General features: G+C 38.6%; 1 protein-coding gene across 3 annotated transcripts in view; it reads left to right on the top strand.

Moving 5' to 3' along the window:
- Positions 1 to 22,880, top strand: part of BTBD8 (BTB domain containing 8) — a 47,167-nt gene extending 24,287 nt beyond the window's left edge. For 2 of the 3 annotated variants that reach the window (XM_032218270.1, XM_032218272.1), the window contains 12 exons: positions 140 to 236; positions 1,642 to 1,730; positions 1,928 to 2,030; positions 4,251 to 4,433; positions 5,908 to 6,045; positions 9,391 to 9,520; positions 12,439 to 12,500; positions 15,013 to 15,640; positions 16,871 to 16,961; positions 17,323 to 17,459; positions 18,554 to 20,827; positions 22,190 to 22,880. In XM_032218270.1, the coding sequence (XP_032074161.1) occupies positions 140 to 236; positions 1,642 to 1,730; positions 1,928 to 2,030; positions 4,251 to 4,433; positions 5,908 to 6,045; positions 9,391 to 9,520; positions 12,439 to 12,500; positions 15,013 to 15,640; positions 16,871 to 16,961; positions 17,323 to 17,459; positions 18,554 to 20,827; positions 22,190 to 22,659 (4,402 nt within the window). In that variant the 3' untranslated portion in view covers positions 22,660 to 22,880. Of the gene's footprint in view, positions 1 to 139; positions 237 to 1,641; positions 1,731 to 1,927; positions 2,031 to 4,250; positions 4,434 to 5,907; positions 6,046 to 9,390; positions 9,521 to 12,438; positions 12,501 to 15,012; positions 15,641 to 16,870; positions 16,962 to 17,322; positions 17,460 to 18,553; positions 20,828 to 21,650 lie in introns of all 3 variants that reach the window. The other variant, XM_032218271.1, reaches the window with a different exon arrangement.
- Positions 22,881 to 23,789: the final 909 nt, after the last annotated feature.

Genomic DNA, 23,789 nt, shown 5'->3' with positions numbered 1-23,789 from the left:
AATTAGAATGAATTATGCTTGCCTTATCATATTATCTTTGCCTGGATATAAACTATTATAGAACAATTCCATTATGGACTTCCAAGTGACTATGTCATGATGATTTTATGGCTAATTTTCATTATTGCTTTTACTTTAGATGTATACTAAGCATCGCAGATATGTATGGATTAGACGGTTTAAGAGAAATAGCTATATACATTCTGAAAAGAGACTACTGCAACTTCTTTCAAAAGGTATTTAATGTATCTGTTTGTCTTGATACTGCGTTGATAAGAGGTAAATCAAATATTACAAGTTTACTGATGGGAATAAAACAGAAACATTTCATTATTTGAATTAGAATTGCCTTAAGCAATATTGAATAAGGAGATGAATTGTTTTAAACAAATGGTCATTGCAAGGAATTTTTCATCCAAATGCTAAGATACGTTACATTTTGTAACATTTTGAGAATGTGGTGTAGAGAAGAATTAGGAGCATCTGCCAAGCGGGATGGTGCATTGGTACAGTGTGAGCATTGTGGAGGCTGGGGGGTGGCTGCCGCTGTGTGAGTTTGCAAGCGACTTAACTGGAGCAACTTGCAGTCCTTCCGGCTGGCTTTCCCATTAATTTTGCTTGTGGGAAGTCGCAAAGGAGTTTAGGATGCTATAGGCATCATAAGTGCAAGTTGAAGGCCAAACAGTCAGATGGCAATCATACAGCCACAGGTCTGCTGGGACAGCTAGGATTTTAAGGAACATTTGTGAGTGTTATTTGTCCAACTTCAAACTAGTGGTTGGGAATTAGGGTTCCCCGACAAATGCGCGCCCGACAAAAGCGCTCCTGACAAAACCATGGCGACAAAACCGTGAGTTCTAAATCGCGCTGATGAATGAGCGCAGAAGCGCGGTGACAACCGCACGCCGACAGAAGCGCGCTCTAAACCTAACCCTGAACCTAACCCTTACCTTAACTTAAATCGCGCTGTTGTCGGCGCGTTGATGATGTCGCAGTTTTCGCGCCACGGTTTCATCGGCGTGCTTTTGTCGTGCGCGCATTTGTCGGGTCGCGGGGAATTAGAATCCTCTACAACCGTGATGGCGAACCTATAGCACGCGTGCCACAGGTGGCACATGGAGCCATTTGTTAGGGCACACGAGGCATTGCCCTGTCAGCTCCAGTGTGCTGGCCAACTGACTTCGGCCTTCTTTTAAGGCCAGATTTGGCCTCCGGGCCTTGAATGTGATACCCCTGCTTTAGATGAAGCTGCAGAAGGAATTGCATAATGTTGTCTCCATTAGAATCTAGATATGAATGATACATGGAAGTCAGTTTGGTGTAGTGGTCAAGGTGATGACCTAAAAACCAGGAGTTTGTAGGTTCTAGTCCCACCTTAGGCATGAAAGTTGGTGGGTGACCTTTGGGCCAGTTACTCTATCTCTCAGCCCACCCACCTCACAGACTTGTTGTGGGGAAACAGGAGGCAGAAGTATTAGGCATCTTCATCACTTTGAGTTACCTTTAAAGTAATAAAGGTGGGATAAAAGTCTAATAAATGAATACTTTCAGCAACAATGAATTTTGTGTTGGAAATGTTAGCTTATGAATTACTGCAAATATTAAATGATAATAATTTCTCTTATATTCTAACAATTGTAGCCTGTGCCCGGAAAGCACCAACCCGTTTTAGAGTGTCTGGCTATAGCTTATTCAACAAGATCAGAGCATCTTTATGATTCATGCATGAAGTAAGTGAGATAAAATATTTGACAGATTTCCATTTTCACAGCTTAATCTTAAACTAGGAGTACAATTTTTGAAAGCTATTTATATTTTGATGCAATACGTAAGTGCACCTTGCTATTGGTTGCTTATGCTAATAGACATACATTTCTTATTAAATCTGTTTGATGGATTTATTTAAATAAGACATTTCCTTTAACAGGTGGCTGATACAAAATTTTTCAAGGTGTTGGTCAGAAAAGAACTTTGCTAATTTATCTTCTGAGCTTCAAAATAATTGCCTTACTACATTGATTGATTCTTTGGTAAGTTTGTGTCGGTTTGAGTTATTCTTATTAATTGACATTATTTTGTTTCTTGGGAAACTGAACTGAATTTGTGGAGTAATTTAATTTATTTTCATTATATACATTTCCTTCTACTTCAAACTGAAATAATTGATTATCTCAAAACTGAAATCTAGTGAATTAATCAGTAATGTTCACTATTTCAAATTTTACAGTTCTGTTGCAGCTGCTGAAAGGCATTGGAGAAATAAGTCTTCGTCTGTTCGTCCGTCCGTCCCCGTCCCGTCCCCCCCCCCGTTTCCCCCTTGGGCACACTTGCTTGAACTTTCCAGGTTTCACAATGAATTCCAATTAAATATAGAGTGCTCCATATCTGTAAATGAAATTTATCTTAATCCCTCCATCCATTGCTTTTTATACAAGTATTGCTTAACATACAACCACAGTCCAAAATTTCTATTGCTAAGCAAGACAGTTTTGCCCCATTTTACAACCTACAGTGTAATGACTGAAAATATTTTGGTTATTTCTACATCTAATGTACTATCATGCAACATGTCAGAGAGGCTGCCAAGGAATGAAGAAATAATGCAATTGATTCTAGAAAAGGAAAGAAAGTCTAATTAGATTCTTTTTGGTGTAGTGGTTAAGGCACCAGTCTAGAAACCTGGAGACTCTGAGTTCTAGTCCCACCTTAACCATGAAAGTCAGCTGGGTGGCATTGAGCTGGTCCATCTTTTTCAGTCCAACTCAACTCACAAGGTTGTTGGTGTGGGAAAATAGGAGGAGGAAGGTCTTGGATATGTTTGCCGCCTGGACTTGTTAAAACAATAAAGGTGGGATATAAATAAAATAAATAAAAATCTGGCTTACACTAATACAATTTACTATACGTCTTCCTTTCCAGATCATCCTTGTTTCCAAAAGTCTGTACACCAATTTGTATTTTATTTTGTTCTTTAAATTTCCCACCCCTCTCCATTTTTAATTTTTTTAGTCTTCTCATTCTTCTTTCCTTTATTTGTTTACAATTTAGCCTCATTCATTTTGTCTAAAGTAGATAATCAAAGCACATTTTTCTACTGACCATTCATTCTTCCATTCAGTCTACATTAATTGCATACTCATTCATTTTTACACTTTCTGTTCTGACCCCCCCCTTGTCCCACACCAACACACACTCCGAGCCAAAGATAAGTTACGGCATTTAATTAACAGACAGACAGGTCCTTGGCAGCAAACCGGCACAGACAAACTTGGGCAGCAATCCAGCACAGATAAGCCATGGCAGCAATCCAGCCTGCCAACTTCACAATAATGTTCTCCAACATTAGTTCCTGCGTTGACTTCTGCAAAAGGGGCGTGTGCACAAGCATTCCTTTTATAGTCTGGAGAGGAGCCTAATTACCACCAGCTGAGTGCAATTACCTCCTGTAATTGCGTTATTGTTCCTTACACCTATTAGCTCTCCGGTGCCAGGCATCTAGGAACAATTCCCTTGGCTCCTCCCCACTGCTGACGTCCGGATCACACTCCCTTGTCTCCTCCCCACTGGTCCAAGGCTCAGGCGCCTCCTGGTGGCCAACCAGCCTCTCTGTGCCCTGCTCAGAGTCGGAACCCTGTCCAGGGTCCTCCACATCCTCCAAAGCCGACTCATAGGGCCCCTGGCTGTCGGAGTCTGGTGGCAGCTCCAACGGCTCCTGCTGGGCCAAAACAACTTTCTATCTTTCTCTCTCTTTTTCCTTCCCTCCTTGTTTCAGCAGGCGCTCCTTTAGTATATCAGTCTCATTCATACAGATATTTTCCACTTCTGTAAAATCAAAACGAGCAGAAACACATTCTTGCATACTGCGTTTTTTACTACTTTGGATAAACATCCCTTTAAAAAATCCATACAGTACCCACTATCTTGTCTGATTTTTTTTCAATTGTTCAGACTGTTTCCCCTGTCAAACATAATTATCCTGAATTTGATACATTAATTTTCAGAGTTATAAACCTCATTATACTCTACAATCTAATGTTTGTTGCATATCCCTGACTCCTTGCTGATTGTCAAATTATTTCCTAAGCTTTCCATTTATTCTCACAAACACTTTCCTTCCTATTGGCATGTGTGAATTACATTTACCTATAATTAACGTGAGAATTAATTTGCTAATGCTATGGTGTAATGGGTACATACAGAATTGTGTCAAATTTTTGCTCAGAATATGTGTTTGTTTTTTTTCTTTTAAGAGCCCCCAGAATGCAGCCCGTCTTTTGATGGAAACCAACAGGCTACTTAATAGTCTTCCCCAAGTGAAATGGACCGAAACAGCTCGAACGTTGGCCTTTAGACTGCAGGAAGAGTGTATGGCATTTATGGTGACCAATTTTCCAGAAATAATACAGAGTGAAAGCTTTTTAGCCCTCTTACAGGTAAAATACACCTAATTCATACGGTAGTAGCATTGCAAAGATTAGTGGGCTGACTGGGGAATTCTGGGAGTTGAAGACCGCACATCTTAAAAGTAGCAAAGGTTGAAAAACGTTGCCCTAGATCACATGATGGGTTTTATCTTGCTTGTTCATGTTTGACAGGTAAACTTTCCTAATTAGGGCGAATATTCCACGTAACAATGCCCTAAAAAGAAATGTGAACACATTGTGCTGATATAAGTATGTTGATCAAAATTATACTTTTTCAGGTTATTCTAACTTTCATAAGAATCTGCCATGAGACAATCCCACTTTCCCATTTTTCTAACGGCACGTTGTTTATTGCCAACAAGTTGCCCCAGGGAAGCCTGCTAGCTTAAAACATAGCAATTACTCTCCAGAGAAATCTTCCCTAATCTGATGCCTTCCAGAACTGTGGAACAGTAATTCCCATAATGGCCATAAGGGCATCATTGGGGAAGGCTGCTTCAAGAGTTACAGTATTAGCAGTTGCAGTAAACAATATAATGTTAAGTAGAACAGTTGTTTGATTTTTTTCAATATGAAATTCTACTTATTTTTTATGTTGTAGTAGATAGGAAGAAAGCAAAAAGTCTGTATTATTTCCGCCAGACTAACCAGCGGATACAATATTTAGGCTGCAATTCTGTATTCACTTATCTGGGAATAACTCCATTTCAATTTGGTGTAATTAATTTGGAATACATGTTCCTAAGAGTGTTTTATTAGTCATCCGTCATCGGATTAACACAACAATGAAATAAGAACTTCTTTCCTATTGTAATTTTAATATGATTTTATATATTTATTCATACGTTTATGGTTTCATTTTAATGTTGTAAACCTCCCAGAGACATCTTACGGTGAGATGAGCGGCAAACAAACATAATAAATCAATCAATAAAAAGAAAATGAAAATAGTCAAGGAGAGTTTGCCAAAGTAAGATACAAGCAGGGGTGGGTTTCAGGCGGTTCGCAGCGGTGCCCGTGAACCGGTTGGTCAGCGAACCCGGAAGTAAGTAACTTCCGGGAACGCCAAAGGATCCACCCGCCCGCCCGCGTTTCTTACCCGGTTTTGACGAGTTCTGCACTTCCACGCATGCGCAGAACGCATACAATGCCTGCGCGATCCTCCAGGAGCAGCTGGAGCATCGCACAGGCGCTAGTACGCATGCGTGCACTGCGCGTGTGCACGAGGACAATGCCGGCCCCATTCCAACCGAACCGGTTGGAACGGGGCGAGAAACCCACCCCTGGATACAAGTATATAGATTAAGGCTGGTCCATATATTCTAGCATATTAGTGTTTGTGTGAAGAACTAGCATACAAAGTATCCATGAACATAGAGACAAGCACATGTCCCACAAGTGTCCCCTTTTTAGATTCACCCATCAAAATGCATTGTTCGGTTTTGGTTTCAGCTGATCTCGATTTTATGATCATTTCTTCCAGGCTCAGGCCATGAGCAGCAAACCTGATCTTCTTGATCAAGTGCTTGAAGCAGTGAAAAAAGAGGTTACTGTTGAAAATAGCTGTTGCCTTCTTATAGCAGTGGACGCTTTGCTAAGTTCTTCAAGTGTGAACGAGATGGTAGGTTTTAAAAATTAAGAGAAACTGATTTCAGGGTTGTTTTTTTTAATTAGAACCTTTCAAGCCAAACTTTAAGGGCAGAAATTGTACCAAGGTGATCTACAGCATGAATAGATGATATAAAATAATAATGATACAGCTCTAAAATGCTAGCTGTTAAAACAACTAATTAAATAATATCAAATTCAAATACCATTGCAACTCTATAAAACGTTAAGGATTGAAGTTTGCAATGAAAGACTTTGCAGATAAACATGAGTACCAGAGGCATGGAGTCATTTATTTTATTTATTTATTTATTTATTAGACTTATATACCGCTTCATAGGGCTTTCAGCCCTCTCTAAGCGGTTTACAGATTTTTAGCAAATTGAGTCAGCAAATTGCCCCCACAGTCTGGGTCCTCATTTCACCCACCTCGGAAGGATGGAAGGCTGAGTCAACCTTGAGCCGGTGAGATTTGAACCGCTGAACTGCAGATAACAGTCAGCTGAAGTGGCCTGCAGTACTGCACCCTAACCACTGCGCCACCTCGGCTCATTGTGGAGAAGAGCCCCCCTGCTCTCTTAGCCTACTCACAATAACTGTCTTTAAAGTAAGGCATTTTAGGAGATCAGCATAGATCATAAAGTAGAAATGGAAATGGAAATACCTCCATTTTAGGAGATGGTAACAGAACCAGTCAGGAGGCAAGGCAATTCTTTTAAGTTGAAAGGCTTTATTGGAAAACTGTACAAAATAAAGATTTGAATCCAAAATTGAAGTTGTATAATAATAAGCCTGTTTGTTTGTTTGTTTTTATCTTTCACATTTCTAAACCACCCATGTCCCTCAAAATTTTATAAGTATTTGCCATATGTTTTTCCTAATACTACTATAACTTTTCCTAAGTGCCTTCCTGTATCATCTTCTAACTTATCTTATATGACTTCTGTTACTTACATTTTATATATATGACTGTTTTAATCCTACACTCCTTACTTGGGATTTGCTTCTCTTATTGTTTCATATTTTATTTCCTTGTATTTAATATTTCAAGTTCTTCTATCCTAAATGGTCCTCACCAAAGCCTCTAGCAAGATAGCCAGTTCACACTTCCCATGTAAGAATCCTTTTCCAGCTGCTTTCTCTAACTGGTCTTCTGGTCTGACACAGAGAGTTACTTCAGTACTCTTCCTTTGGGCTGAAATGTGGTGTGTTACTGGGTGATGGGAGCTGGTGTCATTGCCACATCCTTGCTACAGCATTTTTTTTTAGTGATAGTGGATGATGATCCCTTGTGAAAGCTTTGCTTTACTCTTGTGCCTGAGAGAAAAGTACTTCCATGATGAGTGCTGGGCGGAGGGGGGGGGGCTCAAATGCCTGTGAATAGGCCATACATAGCTGCCAGTTCCTGGCCCACATCCAGTTACCAACAGTAGATCTCTTCAGTACTTGCCACTGTTAAGAATTCAATAAGGGGCCAGTGTTTGTGCTCCTTCACCTTAACCAGAGCATGGGTTGAGGATTGGTCTACTAAGGCGTGACCCGACAAAAGCGCGAACGTCAAAAGCGCGCCGACAACAGCGCGCCGACAGAAGCGCGATTTAAGTTAAGGTAAGGGTTAGGTTTAGGTTTAGGTTTAGGGTTATTTTTAGGGTTAGGTTACAGCGCGCTTCTGTTGCCGCGCTGTTGTCGGCGCGCTTCAGCGCTCATTCGTCAGCGCGGTTTTGTCGGCACGGTTTTGTCACCGCGGTTTAGTCAGGCGCGCTTTTGTCGTTTGCGCATTTGTGGTGGAACCCTACTAAGGATCTAGGTTTACATTCCAGATTGTGCTGTCCACCCATTCTCTGTAGTCCTTTAGTTCTCCTCATTCGTTGCTCTTTTCTTAATTCACCTTCTTCACTCTTTGTTCCTGCATGCTTCATCTTTACAATACTACAATTTCTCTTTAGCCTGACCTCTTTAGCTTTTGGAAGAGCTACCACATTGAGAAAAAATAAGGGTGGGATCCTTAAAAGGAAACTGAGGACCTGAAACTCTTAGAAGCATTAAAAGTTAGAACTAATAATGATGTGCTTCCGAGTCCTATTTTAATTACTAAAGTACAATGAACAATCATCTGGCTGCCCCTAACAATTGGAATTTGTAGGACAAGAGACGTTTTGCTGCTTAAAGTAATCATCCTAAATATTGTAAGCCGCCCGGAGTCTTCCGGGAGTGGGCGGCGTACAAACACAATAAACTAGAATAAACTAAACTAGTCCTGAAGATAGCTGAAATCATTAGCGCTTGCATTCGGATTTAAGCAGGCTTGCTTATACATCTGTCTTCATGTGCTTTTTAAAAAATAAAATGGGATTAATTCGCTCTAAATCACAGGAATTGGTGTTTTCATCCTCCCCCCCCCCCTGCTGTAATCTCTTTAAATGTATGTGCACATGCTGTAAAAGTGCAGCTTCAAAATGTGGGAGATGAAAGATTTGAGCCATCAATAACTCAATGGATATTCTCTAAAATTAGAGTTGAGGATCACAGTCCAGAGAGATAGTAGCAAATTAAATAGAACATTGATCAGGCCAGTGGGAGCCTTTCTTTCTATGAAATTATATTCTAGTGATAGCACTGCTTCTATCTGTGAATAGCAATCAGCAATATAAAAAATAAGGAATTATTATTCAGGCAATTGCTCATTCCCTTGGTTTCATATTCTGGAAACTGAATATTTGTGATAATTATTTTTCAGCCGTGGAAACAAAGATTCTTAGGGGCTTTCTACTAAAAATATATATATTTACAAAACTTTATTACCTTTATTAAATTACCATATTTTTGCAATAGGGACCCAATGGACAGGTGGCATATTTTAAAACATACACACACACATACATACAAACACACACACAAACACACACACAGACACACACACATATACATATACATATAAATTCTCCATACTGTTGCAGATTTCTTCTGTTGTTTACTAATTTAGCAGGAGTGAAAATTTGACCAGATGCTTTATTGGGCCCTAGAGGATTTGACCTTGTAGTAACAAAGCCAAGGGTACAAAGCTATAAAGAGATTTGTGTGTAAAATTGGAAGAGTGGGGAGAGTAGTAGGTAGGTGTGATTTTTTTTTTGAGCTACAGCATCTGTGGGAGTGGCTTGGCTTCAAGCAGAGCAAAATTATGATGCAGGACAATTGGCCTCTGCAAAGCTCGACATCTGTTCAGCAATCGTAATATCTAAATGATTGCTAAGCAATTAATATCTAAGCCAGTTGAAGGAGCAAGTACCTTCTATAGGAAATAATGACTGGTTGCTATGACAATAAGGTTTTTTCCCAGCTGCTGATTTTTTTTTCATAGGGGTTTCTGTGCAGGATCCAGGCTCTGCGTGATAAACTGTGGGTCTTTCTGCTCCAGTCATTTTTTGCCGTTCGACATACAGAGGGCTGGAAACTGCTTAAGGCAGCCGATCAGGAGCGAATACAAGCAGGTAGGCAAGCTATCGCTGGAGCTGAGGGCTTTGCATGACAGCTGAGCCTTTATTATAGAGAAGCTGGTATACGGAGCTGGTAATTAATGTTAACTGGAATTGTTGATGAGCCTTCTGCTTCCCGATTATTATGTAAGAATTGTGAAAAATAAACAATTAAAATAAACAGACCGCTTTAAGTATGGAAGCCAAGCTGATTGCACCTCCCTATTGTGAACGAACGTTATTATGCAGCTATACGGAAGCCTTATGAATAGGTAGGCTGTCTTTTTCTTTGCATTTAGAATGATTAAAAGTAATTCATTAGGATGGTTAAGTACGTAGGAATGATAGAATTTTATACATTTCTTTCATGATTGGGGTAGTTGGGTGTGTGTGTGTTAATGTGAGTTCTATGCCTTGCTTAGCAGCCGATCTCATTTGTGTCGAAAATGAAGGGTCCCTTGAATTCGTGATTGATATGATGATACGATTCTGTCTGACTGCTGTGGAAGATTCATCAAAGAAGCTGCAGAGTGGCCTTTAAACATTTAAGCAGCACAATTTGAAGCTAAACAAAAGAAGTCTTGTTCTGCTCTCCTCCCCACTTTTCTCTGCTACCCCCCTCATTCCTCCCCCCCCCCTCGACTCCTTTGTTTTCAAATGTATAGAATAAAATCTTGCAGATGAAATAATTGAAAATGGCTTCAGGGCATCCCTGAATATTTTTGCTGTTGTCACGTAATTTCTTTAGTATGGTGAAGTGGATACATGCTCAGGATTATAGCTTACTGTAAAGAATTTCCATAGAAAAACATAAAATGGCCATGTAATATAAATGAATAATTTTTGGTGTGATTCTTATCACAATATCCTGCATTGTAAAGTGTTATTTACGAGCTTTGAATATTAAGCTTTTTTTCTTTCTTTCTGGAAATCGAAATCAGATCAGTCATGTCCAAAAATACAATTTTATTGGGTTGTTAGATGATGTCATTCTAAATAATGCTTTCTAATATATACATATAAACCCATGCATATATTTTGACCAGAATTCCTATCTTTCCTTGATATGATTAATTAGAGTATATTGTGATAAATTTGGGAAACCCAAACTGCAGCTGTGATAACTATCCAGATGATTTTTTGCTTGAAAAAGTCTACAGCATTAATTACTGCAGGTTGATTACAATATCCAGAGAGATTTTAAAAAATGTTCCATTTTGTGTAATTGCATGCCTGTTTTGTACAATCAGAGCAGGACCTATTTTTCTATGTGAGCTATTTGAATGGGTACATAAACTTTTAAAGAAGCATGCAATTTAAAAATACACCATTTAGGGATTACTTCAGATTCCTTTTCAGTGCCCATACATTAAAAAAGATTAGACTAGGAAGCTTAAATGCTGCCTCCAACACTACTTGGTGCATGATATTGGTTCCCACTGGAACATGTTTTTTAATTTATATTTCATGCAGCATATGCAACATACACTCTTATTCCCTTAAGGAAATAAAAAAGCCACCCCAGGTGCCATTTTCAGCCTCATGCCATCCCTTAGGAAATCAGAGGTTCGCTGCAGGGTGGGAATGCAGCTGACTCTTACAGGTTTTATATTCATAAAATATATAAATAATAGTTGCAGGCAACGATAAATAGGTTGGTAGAACTGTATGCTTTGTAGAATTCTTTGGAATAGATAAAAATAGGATTTTGGCAAAGGATGTTATATATACAGTATATTCCTCAGTCTGCATTTTTCTAGTATAGGTTATGTAAGCTGTTGCATTGCAGAAATTTAATTTGTGTAATATCTGTGGAGATTCTCACAGGTCATCCAAGTCATGGTTGTCTTAAAAGGTGCCTTTTTTTGTTGAAAAGGCAACTGGACTTCTTCTTTGAGAAAGAAGAAAACATTTCACTTCTCATCCAAGAAGCTTCATCAGTTCTGATCAGTTCTGATTTTGGGTGCCTTCTCAGAGAGTTTCAATCAATTTCCATCTGAAAATTTCATAATTTCATATACTGTCTGAAGACTGGACTTGCTTACTAACAGTATTTCATTTTCAGTTACGCTTAAAAGCATAGATAATTTTATTGCATATTACTGTATCAATATAAGAGGAAAGCCTTCTTTTTTTAAATTAAAAACGTGAAATAAGTTGGCAACATGCAATAAACTTTGTATGTGGAAAGAGCAGGGGGTGTACATTATTTAAAGATGTATAAATCAAAACAATGATTATTGTGGTTGGTTGCACAATAAGCCAAATGTTTAGACTGGCATTTTTATCCACCTGTTCAATCCTCCCCAAAACCTTGGGATAGGCAGAATTTATTTGATGGTTTTAGCAGTATTATTGCAGGATATAAGTTGTTTCCAAATAAAGCTGCCTTTTGCAATTGACTGATGATGATTTTGTCAATGTTGATGGTGTTCAAGTGATGTTCCAGATGTTTTGGAATAGCACCCAAAGCACCTACTACTATTGATACTCTTCTCTTTGTTTTATTTTACTAGTTGTTCTACTTCTATTTTGTCATTATTTTTCTATTTTGTGATTTTCTCCCGTTCTTTCTCTTCTATTCTGCTGTTTCCATGCACTTCGATGTCTACTAACTAGGATTTTTTCTTTCTTATAAACTTATAATTATCCATTATTGTTTATCGTACAACTGGCCAGATATTTAAATTGGATTTGACATTTTTATCTACCCATTAAGTCATTCCCAAGAACCTAGGGTAGGCATTTGGTGGTGTTTATTATTCCCATTGTTGTAATCTCCAGGTTTGGGATGACTTGTTTCTTATTAATTTGCACTTTAAAAAGTGTATATGTCCTTCTTCTGCTGAAGAAGAAAATTCTTAAAGCTTTGGTTTCCTCCATCACTTTTCTCTAAATATATCCTTAAAAAAAGATGTCCTTTTCTTATGCAGCTGCTGTTGACAAAGGAGATGACAGAAGACCTACCAATAAGCCCATATTCAGTAGTTCTCAGGTAAAAAAAACACCTCACATTTTTCAAGATATTCACATTTCTGTACGTAAACATTTGTATATGTTTTTCAAACATGATGTGTGATTATTTGGGAAGTTGAACATGGCTTTGAGGCGGATATAATTATTGTGTAACTTTAACAAGCAAATATCTATCTATTGACTTCCATGCTCAGAGAAATATTTCATTGCATCATGTTGAGATTCAACCTCACAATATATCAGATAGCAGAAATTTATTGCATACTCTCTTGCTGCATCTTCAGACTACTGCTGAGTAACTCTCAGCAGTACTCTCAGTTGCAGAGTAAATGGTATGATAGCTAGCAAATGGAGCTTATTCCCTTCATTCATGCCATTACTTACCTGTGATGTCATCCATCTTTTGAGAGATATTCTTGCAAGGGAATCGAACTCAATATATGCATGAAGAGAGAGGGGAAAATATACCGAGCTATGTAGTTGATTACATTTGTTAATCATTTAACTTAGAACAGAAATATTTGGTAAATTTAGACATTTAGACATTTATTAAGATTTATAGGCCGCCCTTCTCCCTGAGGGGACTCAGGGCGGCTTACAACCACAGGGAAGGGGGTGCAATAATAAAAGACAAACAGTGAGTAAACTAAATAATTAATAAAACACAACTTGCATTCAACAGTCAACACTCGGGCGGGTAATTTAGGAACTTATCCCCAGGCCTGCTGGGAGAGCCAGGTCTTAAGGGCCGTGCGGAAGGTCTGGATGGTGGTGAGGGTACGGATCTCAACGGGGAGATCGTTCCACAGGGTCGGAGCTGCAACAGAAAAGGCTCTCCTCCGTGTAGTCGCCAGTCGACATTGACTGGCAGATGGAATCCGGAGGAGGCCCAGTCTGTGCGATCTAATCGGTCGAAGGGAGGTAATCGGCAGAAGGCGGTCTCTCAAGTACCCAGATCCACTACCATGGAGTGCTTTAAAGGTGGTCATCAATACCCTGAAGCGCACCCGGAGATCGACAGGTAGCCAGTGCAGCTCGCGGAGGATGGGTGTAATGTGGGCGAATTGCGGTGCGCCCACTATCACTCGCGCGGCTGCATTCTGGACTAACTGCAGTCGCCGGATGCACTTCAAGGGCAACCCCATGTAGAGCGTAAATGAGGGTGACCTAAAGCTAGTGCTTTATTTTGTGGAGGGGGGGGGATTCTACCTGTTCCTTTCAAAAACATTCATCTTGACAGTGCACTAGTATCCCTTCAGTAGTTTTTTGCATTTTAGACATGGAATTATTGTATAGTTTCTTCTAACAGGGATGGCGACTTTGTGTCTTCCAAATAAGTTTGAACAGCATCTCGCGTAATCTTTAATCATTAGCCAGGCTAACTGGAACTGCTGGAATATGTAATTCAACAGCATCCAGAGGACCTCATGTTCTTCCTTTTGAACATAGGAGACAGAAGAAGAAAAATACATTTCAACATTGAAAAGAGACTCCAGATTTAAATACAGAATTCTTGATATGGATTTACTTTCCGTTTATGAACCAGTTCTCTACTGAGAACTCTAATGGAAAGACTGATTAGTTGTGTTCTTGTAGTCAAAGTTTATTTTAAAATAGGGCTGAATGAATTTTTATACATATGTTATAATATATAGTATTACTGTATATACTCGAGTATAAGCCTAGTTTTTCAGCCCACATTTTGGGCTGAAAAAAGCCGCCTCGGCTTATACTCGAGTCAGTGAAAAATTTGCCCGAAATGGAGGAGAAAAAGGGGCGGGGCCATGCCGCTGGGTGACACTCGTGAATGGCCCAGTGCCCCTGTGAGTTTCCCCTCCCTCTGTGTCAGTTTGCCGCGCAGCGCACACCGCACCATCCCCCCTCCTCACGTTCTAATGTAATGCAGGGCTGTCTTACGATTCCCCTTCCTCCCCCTCCTGCCGCTCTGCAACGATGTCCCACCTCCTCCTTGTTATGGCAAGCAGCCACATAGCGATGTCCCACCTCCTCTGGTACAGTGATCCAATGATAGGAATCACTGTGCCGTGTGTCATAGGAGGCGGGACATCGCTCCCGCGGCTGCACGGGACATCATCATCACAGCGGGACGTCAGCATCATGAGGTGAGTGAAGTATTTCATTGAATACACCGCTAGTTTACTGTTTTTCTTTGAAATAAATATTCAAAAACATTATTGGTATCTATTTTTATTTTTGAAATTTACCGGTAGCTGCTGCATTTCCCACCCTAGGCTTATACTCGAGTCAATAACTTTTCCAGTTTTTTTTGTGGTAAAATTAGGTGCCTCGGCTTATATTCGGGTCGGCCTATACTCGAGTATATACGGTATATTGTAAATTTTTGCAAAATAATTCATTGCATATTAAATACAGAATTTTTCAAAAAATAAGAATATACTGTGATTATGATTCATGCTGAAATGTGTAAATGGTTTTTTTAATGGCAATTAACAGTGATCCTCCCAGACTTTGGATCACTTATTATATTTTTCTCCTCCCTTCTCCTTCAGTTAAGCCGATGCTTTGGTGGTTCTTGTGCTCTAAAACAGACTGCTTGGGAAGCAAGTAAAAAGGAAAACCCTTGTGGTGATCCCTCTGCTAATCAGGATAAAATGAAATCTGATGCATTAGGAGCATCTGGACAGACCTCAGCTACCAATCGGAATAGCAATAATAAAGCTTTGAAGCATGATGACTTAAAGGGGAAAGACAGCAAAAAAGCAGTTTGTAAGCTGATGAAGGAATCCAAAATAGGAGAGAAAATGCCTTCACCAAAGGCTAGAGCTGTTATAAAGCCCAAAGTTGAAAATAATGGGAATGCTAAGAATGAAACACTGTTGGCCAAACAAGATTCTGACCGGCCCTTACCTTCTAGCGGGCACAAAAATGCAGGAAGCAGCAAAATGTCAAAAAACCAAGAAGGTAAAACGACAGGTGCCCGCCCCAAAGTATTTGCAGGAATCTCAAACGTACAAATTAAAGCAAAACCTGTGAAGAAATCAGTTGGAAAGGAATCTCCTTCTCTCGTGAGCACAGATACTCTAAGCAAATCAAACAGTTCAAGTCCAGATCTGCGGATGTCCATTGAAAAAGATGACGCCAAAGAGGAAAAAGGAGATGAGAGCAAAAAGCAATCAGGTAGAGTCCCTTTTAATTTGCTGCAGTGCTACACTGAAATTATTTTCTTTTCTTATTCCTCTATGACAGTGATGGTGAAACCTTTTTGGCTCCTGTGCCAAAAGTGGGGGGAGCACAGGGGGGTTATGTGCGGGCATGCCATACCCGTAATGCTATGTGAGGGACACACACACCCAACGCTCATGCCCGCACAACCAGCAAACACCCTGCCCCCACCGCATTTGGCACGGGTTTTTTGCCCTCCCCAGGCTCCAGAGGCTTTCTAGGAGCCTGTGGAGGGTGAAAACAGCCTCCCCCCACCCCGGATGCCCTCCGGAGGCCTCAGGACCTTCCCTGAAGGCTCTGGAGGGCAAAAAACAGACCTACGGAGAACCCAGAAGTTCGGGAATAATGACTTCCGGTTTGTCCGTAGGGCCAATTTTCGACTTCCGGAGCCTTCAGGAAAGCCTCCTGAAGGCCCCTGAAGTCTCCGGAGGGTGAAAATGGCCCTATGGCCAAACCGGAAGTCTGTTCCTGAACTTCCGGTTTGCACATAGGGCCGTTTTTTCATGCTCCGGAGGCTTAAAGGAAGTATCTGGAGGGCGAAAAACGGCCTCAAAAGAAGGGTGAAGTCAGTTGGCCAGTGCGTGCATGGGCTCTGGCCAGCTGACAGGGCAGTGCCTTGCTTGCCCTAACAAATGGCTCCGTGTGCCACCTGTGGCACGCATGCCATAGGTTCACCATCACAGCTCTGTGAAGAGGTTGTAATTATCGCATTTGTTTTATGTTTAATTCACAAGTAAAAAAGAAAAATGGCAATGGTAAATATAGATGGCCTCTTAGGAAATACAGACAGATTGGAAGCTGCATGAACATACTTTTGATTAGAGTTAAAATATTTTTTTCTTGTTATATCAATCAAATGAATAATATGAGGATTTTAAAAAAAAATCTTAATCATTATTAGATATTATTAAATAGGAATAACTTCAATGCTAGAAGGATTTTTGGATAATCAGTGTTTGTAACATGAATAAGAAAAGGTTTAAAGCTTGTTTATACACATTTATACAAGAAGTATATGGTCCTCCATAGTCCCATATCTTGACATGAACGACAGTTTATTAAGTAAATAAGAATGTACACATGCAAATACTTTTGCGCGCACGCACAAACATATGCTAAAATACATACACTTTTAGCAAATGCTCATTGCTTCCTGAATTCTGTTTTTTATTATTTATTATGTAGCTTTGAAAACAAAATCTGGTACGAAGATGACTAATGGAGCCCTTTCCAAAAAACACGTTAATGAGCTTGAGGCTAATAGTCCAACGAACAGGTACGTTATTTGTTTTTCATGTGCTTTTAAATCCCTACTGAAAATAAATCGCATCAAGTTTACCTAGTAGAAACATGTGTTTAATTCCAAATTTTCTGTTTCAGTCATGTTTAAACTAAAAAAATAATAATAACTCTCTTTACATATAGCCAGAGCACAAAATCAATGGCTGTATGGATCCTCTCTTTAAATGCAGATTTATGAACTCCTTTCTCATTTATAATATTAAAATATAAAGGGTGCTGAGCTCTCAAAATTTAGTCAGGCATTTGGTTAGGGACTATAGTTTGACAATAATCAGAAGGCCAAAGTTTCCCAGTCTTTAAACTTGCAAATAAAACAAAGTGTCTGATAATTTCAGTGTTACAAAGAAATGTACTGGGAAAGGCAACAATGAACACATACCACAAGCAGTTGTGAAGAAAAGGGCAAATGAAGCTGGCAGTTCTGTACCTCAGCAGAAGACAAAGAATATAGCTAATGCTACAAAAAATCAAGGTAAATTTAAGTTGACTATGATTTGACTATGTTTTCTATTTTGGAATTTTTGTTCACAATGGTCTAACAACTGAATGGACAATGTTATGTATATTTTGTGTGCGTAAAATTCTTAGTTAAAAACTAAGGAGATCCATTCCAAGGTAGCAGGCTGTTGTATTGGAACCTACTAAGAAAGTTAGGGAGATTGTGAATAGGTGGCACAATGGATTTCATGACAACTGCATTCTATGCGGCAAAGCATAATAATTATGGATAGAGTCATAGTCGTATATTCTCAAGTCTGTAAGAATGTACATTTCATTACATAGGAGGCTAAGTGCACAACCAATAAATAAGAGAAAATTGTAACAAAACCTATTCATGTAAAAATAATTATGTATATTTACATATATTTTTTTAAAAAATGTATTTTAATGTGACGACTGTAGTACTTGAATTATTAATTTAATTTCAAACATCTGTTCAGTGGTTTGGTTTCTTACAAGATTATTTGGGAATCATCAAAATGCTGGGCCAAAGCAAATTCCATTTTTTTCTCTCTTGGATCCCCAAGGAGTTTGCTCCCAATATCCTACTGCCTTAAATGCATTCTACTCTTCATAGTCCCTAAAATGCCATTGCTGGTCATCTCATGGTGCGAGATGATTTAGCCCATTGCTATAGACATCATCTGGAATACTTTACCTTCTCACATCCATCCTCTCTGTCTTTTTTCTTACAAACTCACTGATAAAAAGAAACTATTGAAACAATAGCTTTTAGCCCTGGTGGCTTCTCAACTGGAATCTTTATATTAGGATTTATAAAGCAGAATGTATATATACCTCAAAAAAGATAATTATTAATCATGCCTATATTTTGGCCCAGTGCCTGCTAATTCTTTTGAAAATGAAATATTGATTTGCTTTGTCTGTTTGAACATCCTTTTTTTCCTGGTCTTTGTCTCTTTTCCCCCTTTTTGAAGGAGGAACATAAAATATTACTGTTTTTGCCAGCTGATAATTTATTGGTTCTTTTGATATATGGGGTTGTCTTAATAATAAACTTTGATGAATGGAATGTAACATAAGTCTAATATGTTGCCTTTTTAGGTCTACAGGGAGATTTGTCAAATCCACTTAAGGCTGCTCTTTCTCCAAAACAGAATGAAGAGAATGGTATGACACAAGATATGACATTAACTTCCCTGAAGAAAAAAGCTAAATCTTCACAAGCAACCTCAGTTAAATCTACTGCAAAAATAGTAACCACCAAAACCCAAACTCATTCAAAGAAAACTGAAATGACAAACAATAAGGAACAAAAACAGAAAACAGTTAGTGTTCTAAAACTTCCATCAGGACAGAAACCTCCCAGAAGTGAATCATTACTTCCAAAGAACATACATGGAGAAGAGCAAAAGAATTCAGATCTTAAACTTGAACACCCTAGTTTGGAAGATCAACCATGTGGCGATCCTAAATTCAATCCAGAGGACAAAAATGATAGTGAAACATCTTTACCTGAATTACAAAGGCAGAATACACCTATTTTGGGAAAAAATATTCCCCTTGAAGAAATGGCCTTCAAGAGAGATTTGGGACCTTCTTGCATGTCAGAGCGGAACATGTCAATGAAGCATGATGAGGCAGCCAAACAAACTCATAAAAATGAGGATGATAAATCTCCCATAAATAAAAAGATGGAGCAATGTACCCTTGAATTGCATCCTATTCAATGTCAGGAGAGTGTTGCACGTGGAAACATTAACCAAAATGCTACACATTTGACTTTAAATGAAATGGAAAAATGCAAAACACTTCCGGAGTCTGTTGCTTGCCAGAATTCCTTAGAAACTTTAAGAAAAAATGAGAACCATTTGGTACAAGGAAAATCAGTTGTCTCTTTTGATACCTTGGAAGCCGAAAAGGATATTAGCCAGGTGAATGGCTCATCCGATGGTTCAAACTCTGAACAGGAAGAGAAAAAATCCTCTACTTTAAAAACCTTTTTGATAGATTCTGAAAGTGCTGATGAACTGTCTGATAAGTCTGCCTTGACTGATTCGCAGTTGGCTACAGTGGAATCAGAGCCTGCTTCAAAATCTTACGTAGAGCAAGCGGCAGAAAAATGCTCGTCTAAAGATACTGACACTACAGAAACTCCAGAAAGTCATGAAAATTCAGAAGCTCCTTTTACCGATCAATGGAATATAAGTTCCAGCAGACTTGATCCAAAAGAAAGTCCTGAATCAGATACTGGCAGTGCAACAACATCATCGGACGATATAAAGCCAAGATCCGAAGATTATGACGCAGGAGGATCTCAGGATGATGAGGGATCAAATGAAAGGGGAATTTCAAAATGCAGCACCATGCTATGCCATGATTTCCTTGGCAGAAGCAGTAGTGATACAAGTACACCTGAAGAACTAAAAATGTATGATACAAGCCTAAGAATAGAAGTAAAAATGAAAAAAGAAAACTCTGAACTCTTTCGGGTAATATCAACAAGTGATGAGGAAATCCCTAGAAAAAAGCCTGAAACAACATGGTTGCGTCAGGGTGGAGAACGACAAAGTAGATCCAGTGGTGGTAATACTAATTTTGCCACCACACAATTTCCTCAAGAAGCTGATCAGGTCTCCTCTTCGGCGGATGAGACCGAGGAGGAAAAGTCTGAAAATGAAAATGCTGCGGACAAAATGCCTCCACCGGAAGTTCCTGTTCAGCAGTTCCATGGGATAGTGAATCTAGCATTTGATGATGCGACGGAAAATGATATTGAAAGTCAAGAATTCTCTGCCACGAAAAATTTTAAGCGCTCCGTTTTACTGTCAGTGGATGAATGTGAAGAACTGGGATCTGATGATGGTGTAGAGGTTCATACTCCTCTGCAATGTACTCTGGATGCTGCAACACCTTCTGATGTGTTTGACAGCGTTTCCCACGAGCCTCACAGCAAAACGTTCTATTCAAGATACTCACTGGACATTGAGGACGGGTTCCTGGATTGCAAGGGGGATGACAAAAATGAAAAGCCCTTTGTAGATCCTCAGGACAGTGATCAAACACTAAAAGATACTCCAGTTACTTCAGTTACAGAGCAAACATGCATGGAGAGAGCTGAGAAAATAGGGGACGGCCAACTTTCCGCAGAAGTCAAGTGTGAAGGAAGTAATGGCTTTCAGTGCAATAAACTTTTAGACAATGATACAAAAACCCAAGGAAGACCTTGTCACTTGGATCTTCATCAACGTGATAATACTGACTTACAGAACAGCTCTACAAAACCTGTTGATCCTTATAAGACTCACTTCCTGGCTCAGGAAGATACCATGAAAGAGTCAGCATCCCCTGAATACACTGACACTGCTTTACTTGCAGGTAATGTACAGAAATAAAAATTAAAAAAAGTTAAATTCCTTGAAATATTAAGTATTAATGGAATATTAGAGTTTATGCTGGGACTGAGTTTCAATTCTAGTAAATCCCTTGGGAATTTTATGCAGACACCTATACAATTCATATTCTGAATAGTCAAGAATATGTTGTAGCTTGCAGTTCTGGTGGGTAGTTGGTAATGTGATCTTGGATAAAATAAAGAGCAGGCTGCGGTTCTATTCTTGAGCCTATTTTTTTTTTCAAAAGGACATTAGCAGCTCATATATCCATTTGTTTGAAAAACTATGATTCATAAATATACTTACACATATATATATATAATCTATTAAAGTGGGATGTGCAATAAATTTGTTAATTTAAAGTGTTCCGCATTGTTAAGCTGAATAGATATATTGATTACTACAGTTTCTGTTTTGCACAAAGTTGGGGATTAGTCTTGTACTGTTGTTTTAACATGGACTTCAGAGGAAACTAGTCTTCAACCTGAAATACTTTCAGGATATTCTTAAAATTATGCTAGCTAGGAGAACAGTTTTTAAGAAAGAGAAAGACTATGCTTTAGAAACCAACAAATATATCTAAATGTACTATGCTTGCTTCATATAGTTAGCTAACTTCTTGTCTAGTTTTTCTGTTTCTTGAAACAGGAATTCAGCTCAATATCCCAATACACAAAGTGCACCTGAATGTTTTTTTTTTTTACATTTCCGTGTATCAAAGCATTTAAAACAATTTGTGTTCTGAATGATAAAATTGACCAAGTTGTAACTCTTCTTTTTGTTTGCTTGCTTGTTCTTGCTTGCAGCTATCCTTTGCATGTACAGTATACTACTTTTAAGTCTAAGCTTATGGGAGCAGGGGAAATATTTGTTTTTGTCACCTTTGAAGATGACTTGGCTGAAGTCATTGTTCTCGGTGAACATGTCTTCCTTCTCTTTCCTTTCTCCTTTTCTTTTGTTCCACTTTCCTCTTTATACTCTATTTCTTCCTATTTTAAGTTGCAGCTTCAGTGGTTTAGAAATCCATGTGCATTAAATGTTGGTTTACACGACTTACCTCTTTCTGTATTAGAATTTTTTCTAATTCTGAAGGTACAGTATATTGTTAATTGCCAATGGTAACTTTATGTATAAGCCATATTTTGTTTCATTAACTTTTCTTAAAATACGTAACTTAAAAGTTACAATCTTTTGTGAACTTTGTATGCAATTACATTTTCTTCTTATTTCTTATTGGTTTGTAATTGTCCTCCTGCACTGAATTAAGTAACCTGTACAGAAGCGCTACAAAGAAAGTGAAAACTTGTACAATTTTTACAATGTGTAGTATTATGAATTATTTCAGGAGACATAGATGATTGTGACAGATTGACACAAACCTGCATGTATGAGCATCGGCTTCCAAAAACCCTTTCTCCAATATACGAGATGGATGTTGGAGAAGCTTTTGAGCAGAGCATGGAGTCTGAAGTGAATTTTCTAGATATGGATTTTGAAGACCACCAGTTTGCCGAACAGGACTGGACTCTTCTCAGGCAATTGCTATCTGACCAGGAATCAAACTTGGACATCAAAAATTCTGTTCCCGAAGACCTTAACTTAGCACAGTATCTCATCAACCAAACACTATTTCTGGCGCGAGACACTTCACAACCTCAGGGTAAAGCACAGTTTGACACTTTCAGTAAGTGGACTGAATTAATATCTCCACTGGATGATTCTTCAGCAAGTATCACCGTGGCAAGTTTTTCTTCAGAAGATTGTTCTTCCCCACATGGGGAGTGGACAATTCTTGAACTGGAAACCCATCATTAAGGTATCTGTTTGATACAGGACTCCTCTCTTTTTCTCTCCCTCCCTCTGCAAGTAAATATTTTGCAATATTTCCATATGATAACTATTATATTGGTCAAGCATGAACAATCCAATTCTAAATAAAATTTATTTGCAGGTAAAATCATTTAAGTGGATGTTTCTAAAAAGCATTTGCAGCCATTTTTGGTTTTTCTTGATATCTTAGGAAGAATTCTGTGTGGGGAAAAACTCTTGGCTTAGTGTATTCTTACTTATCACTTAGTCATACCTTCCTGGATGCTCAATAAATTAAAATAGGAATGCAAAAAAAAGTCGTGCTACCAATTTTTTCTTGTATCATTCTGCATTTAGTAGCTTCAAATAAGAAATTCACAGTGATTATGTCAAGATGTGTGCCAACGGTATTTTAAATCCTAGACATGTACCTATTTATGTTTGAATTTGCAGGAAAGTTTTGATGCAACTGTTTATGAATTTATTTATAAGTAGCAGCATGTAGATTTGTTTTCTCTGACTTGTTTTTGTATCTTTTTTTGTTCGGAAAACTTTCAATAAATTTTTAAATTGCTTAAAAATAAGGCTACACATAACTATTATTGGAATGTATGATATTTATTTTATAGAAAAACATGTAGTGTTAAAAGAGCATACAGTAATTAACAATTCCTCTTTTTGGAGAAAATGAAGGTGACTGGCAATTATCAAACAGGACGCATGTATGTCTCTCTTGAACTACAATTGATAACTTTGCTACAGGAAATTGATTTGAGCAAGTGCAGGAACAAAGCAATATGGCTACCATATTTTTATGGTTAAAAAACTTGGTAGAGACTTCTTTTGGAATATCACTGAGGATGAAACTTGAAATCCAACTTACTTATGGCAAGATGTATGCTTGGTGCCATATAGCTGTATTCTCCCCTTAGTGTGGAAAATTGTTTATTTCTTTTACAATATGTTGAATGTTCCCTGGGTCCACTTTCCTCCCTTCCTATGGAACTATTATGTTGCTATAATGAAAGTATTGTAAACTACAGTATCCCAACAGTGTCCTTTTGAAGGAAATTGTAGAGAGATCTGTTGATGATCTTCATTGTGGTAGTTGACATAGTAATTGTATCACAAGTGAA

Source organism: Thamnophis elegans, chromosome 5, assembly GCF_009769535.1.
Source record: "Thamnophis elegans isolate rThaEle1 chromosome 5, rThaEle1.pri, whole genome shotgun sequence".
Taxonomy (NCBI): Eukaryota; Metazoa; Chordata; class Lepidosauria; order Squamata; family Colubridae; genus Thamnophis; species Thamnophis elegans.
Note: the sequence above shows the minus strand (reverse complement) of the source record. Positions and strands in the feature narration are given on the sequence as shown.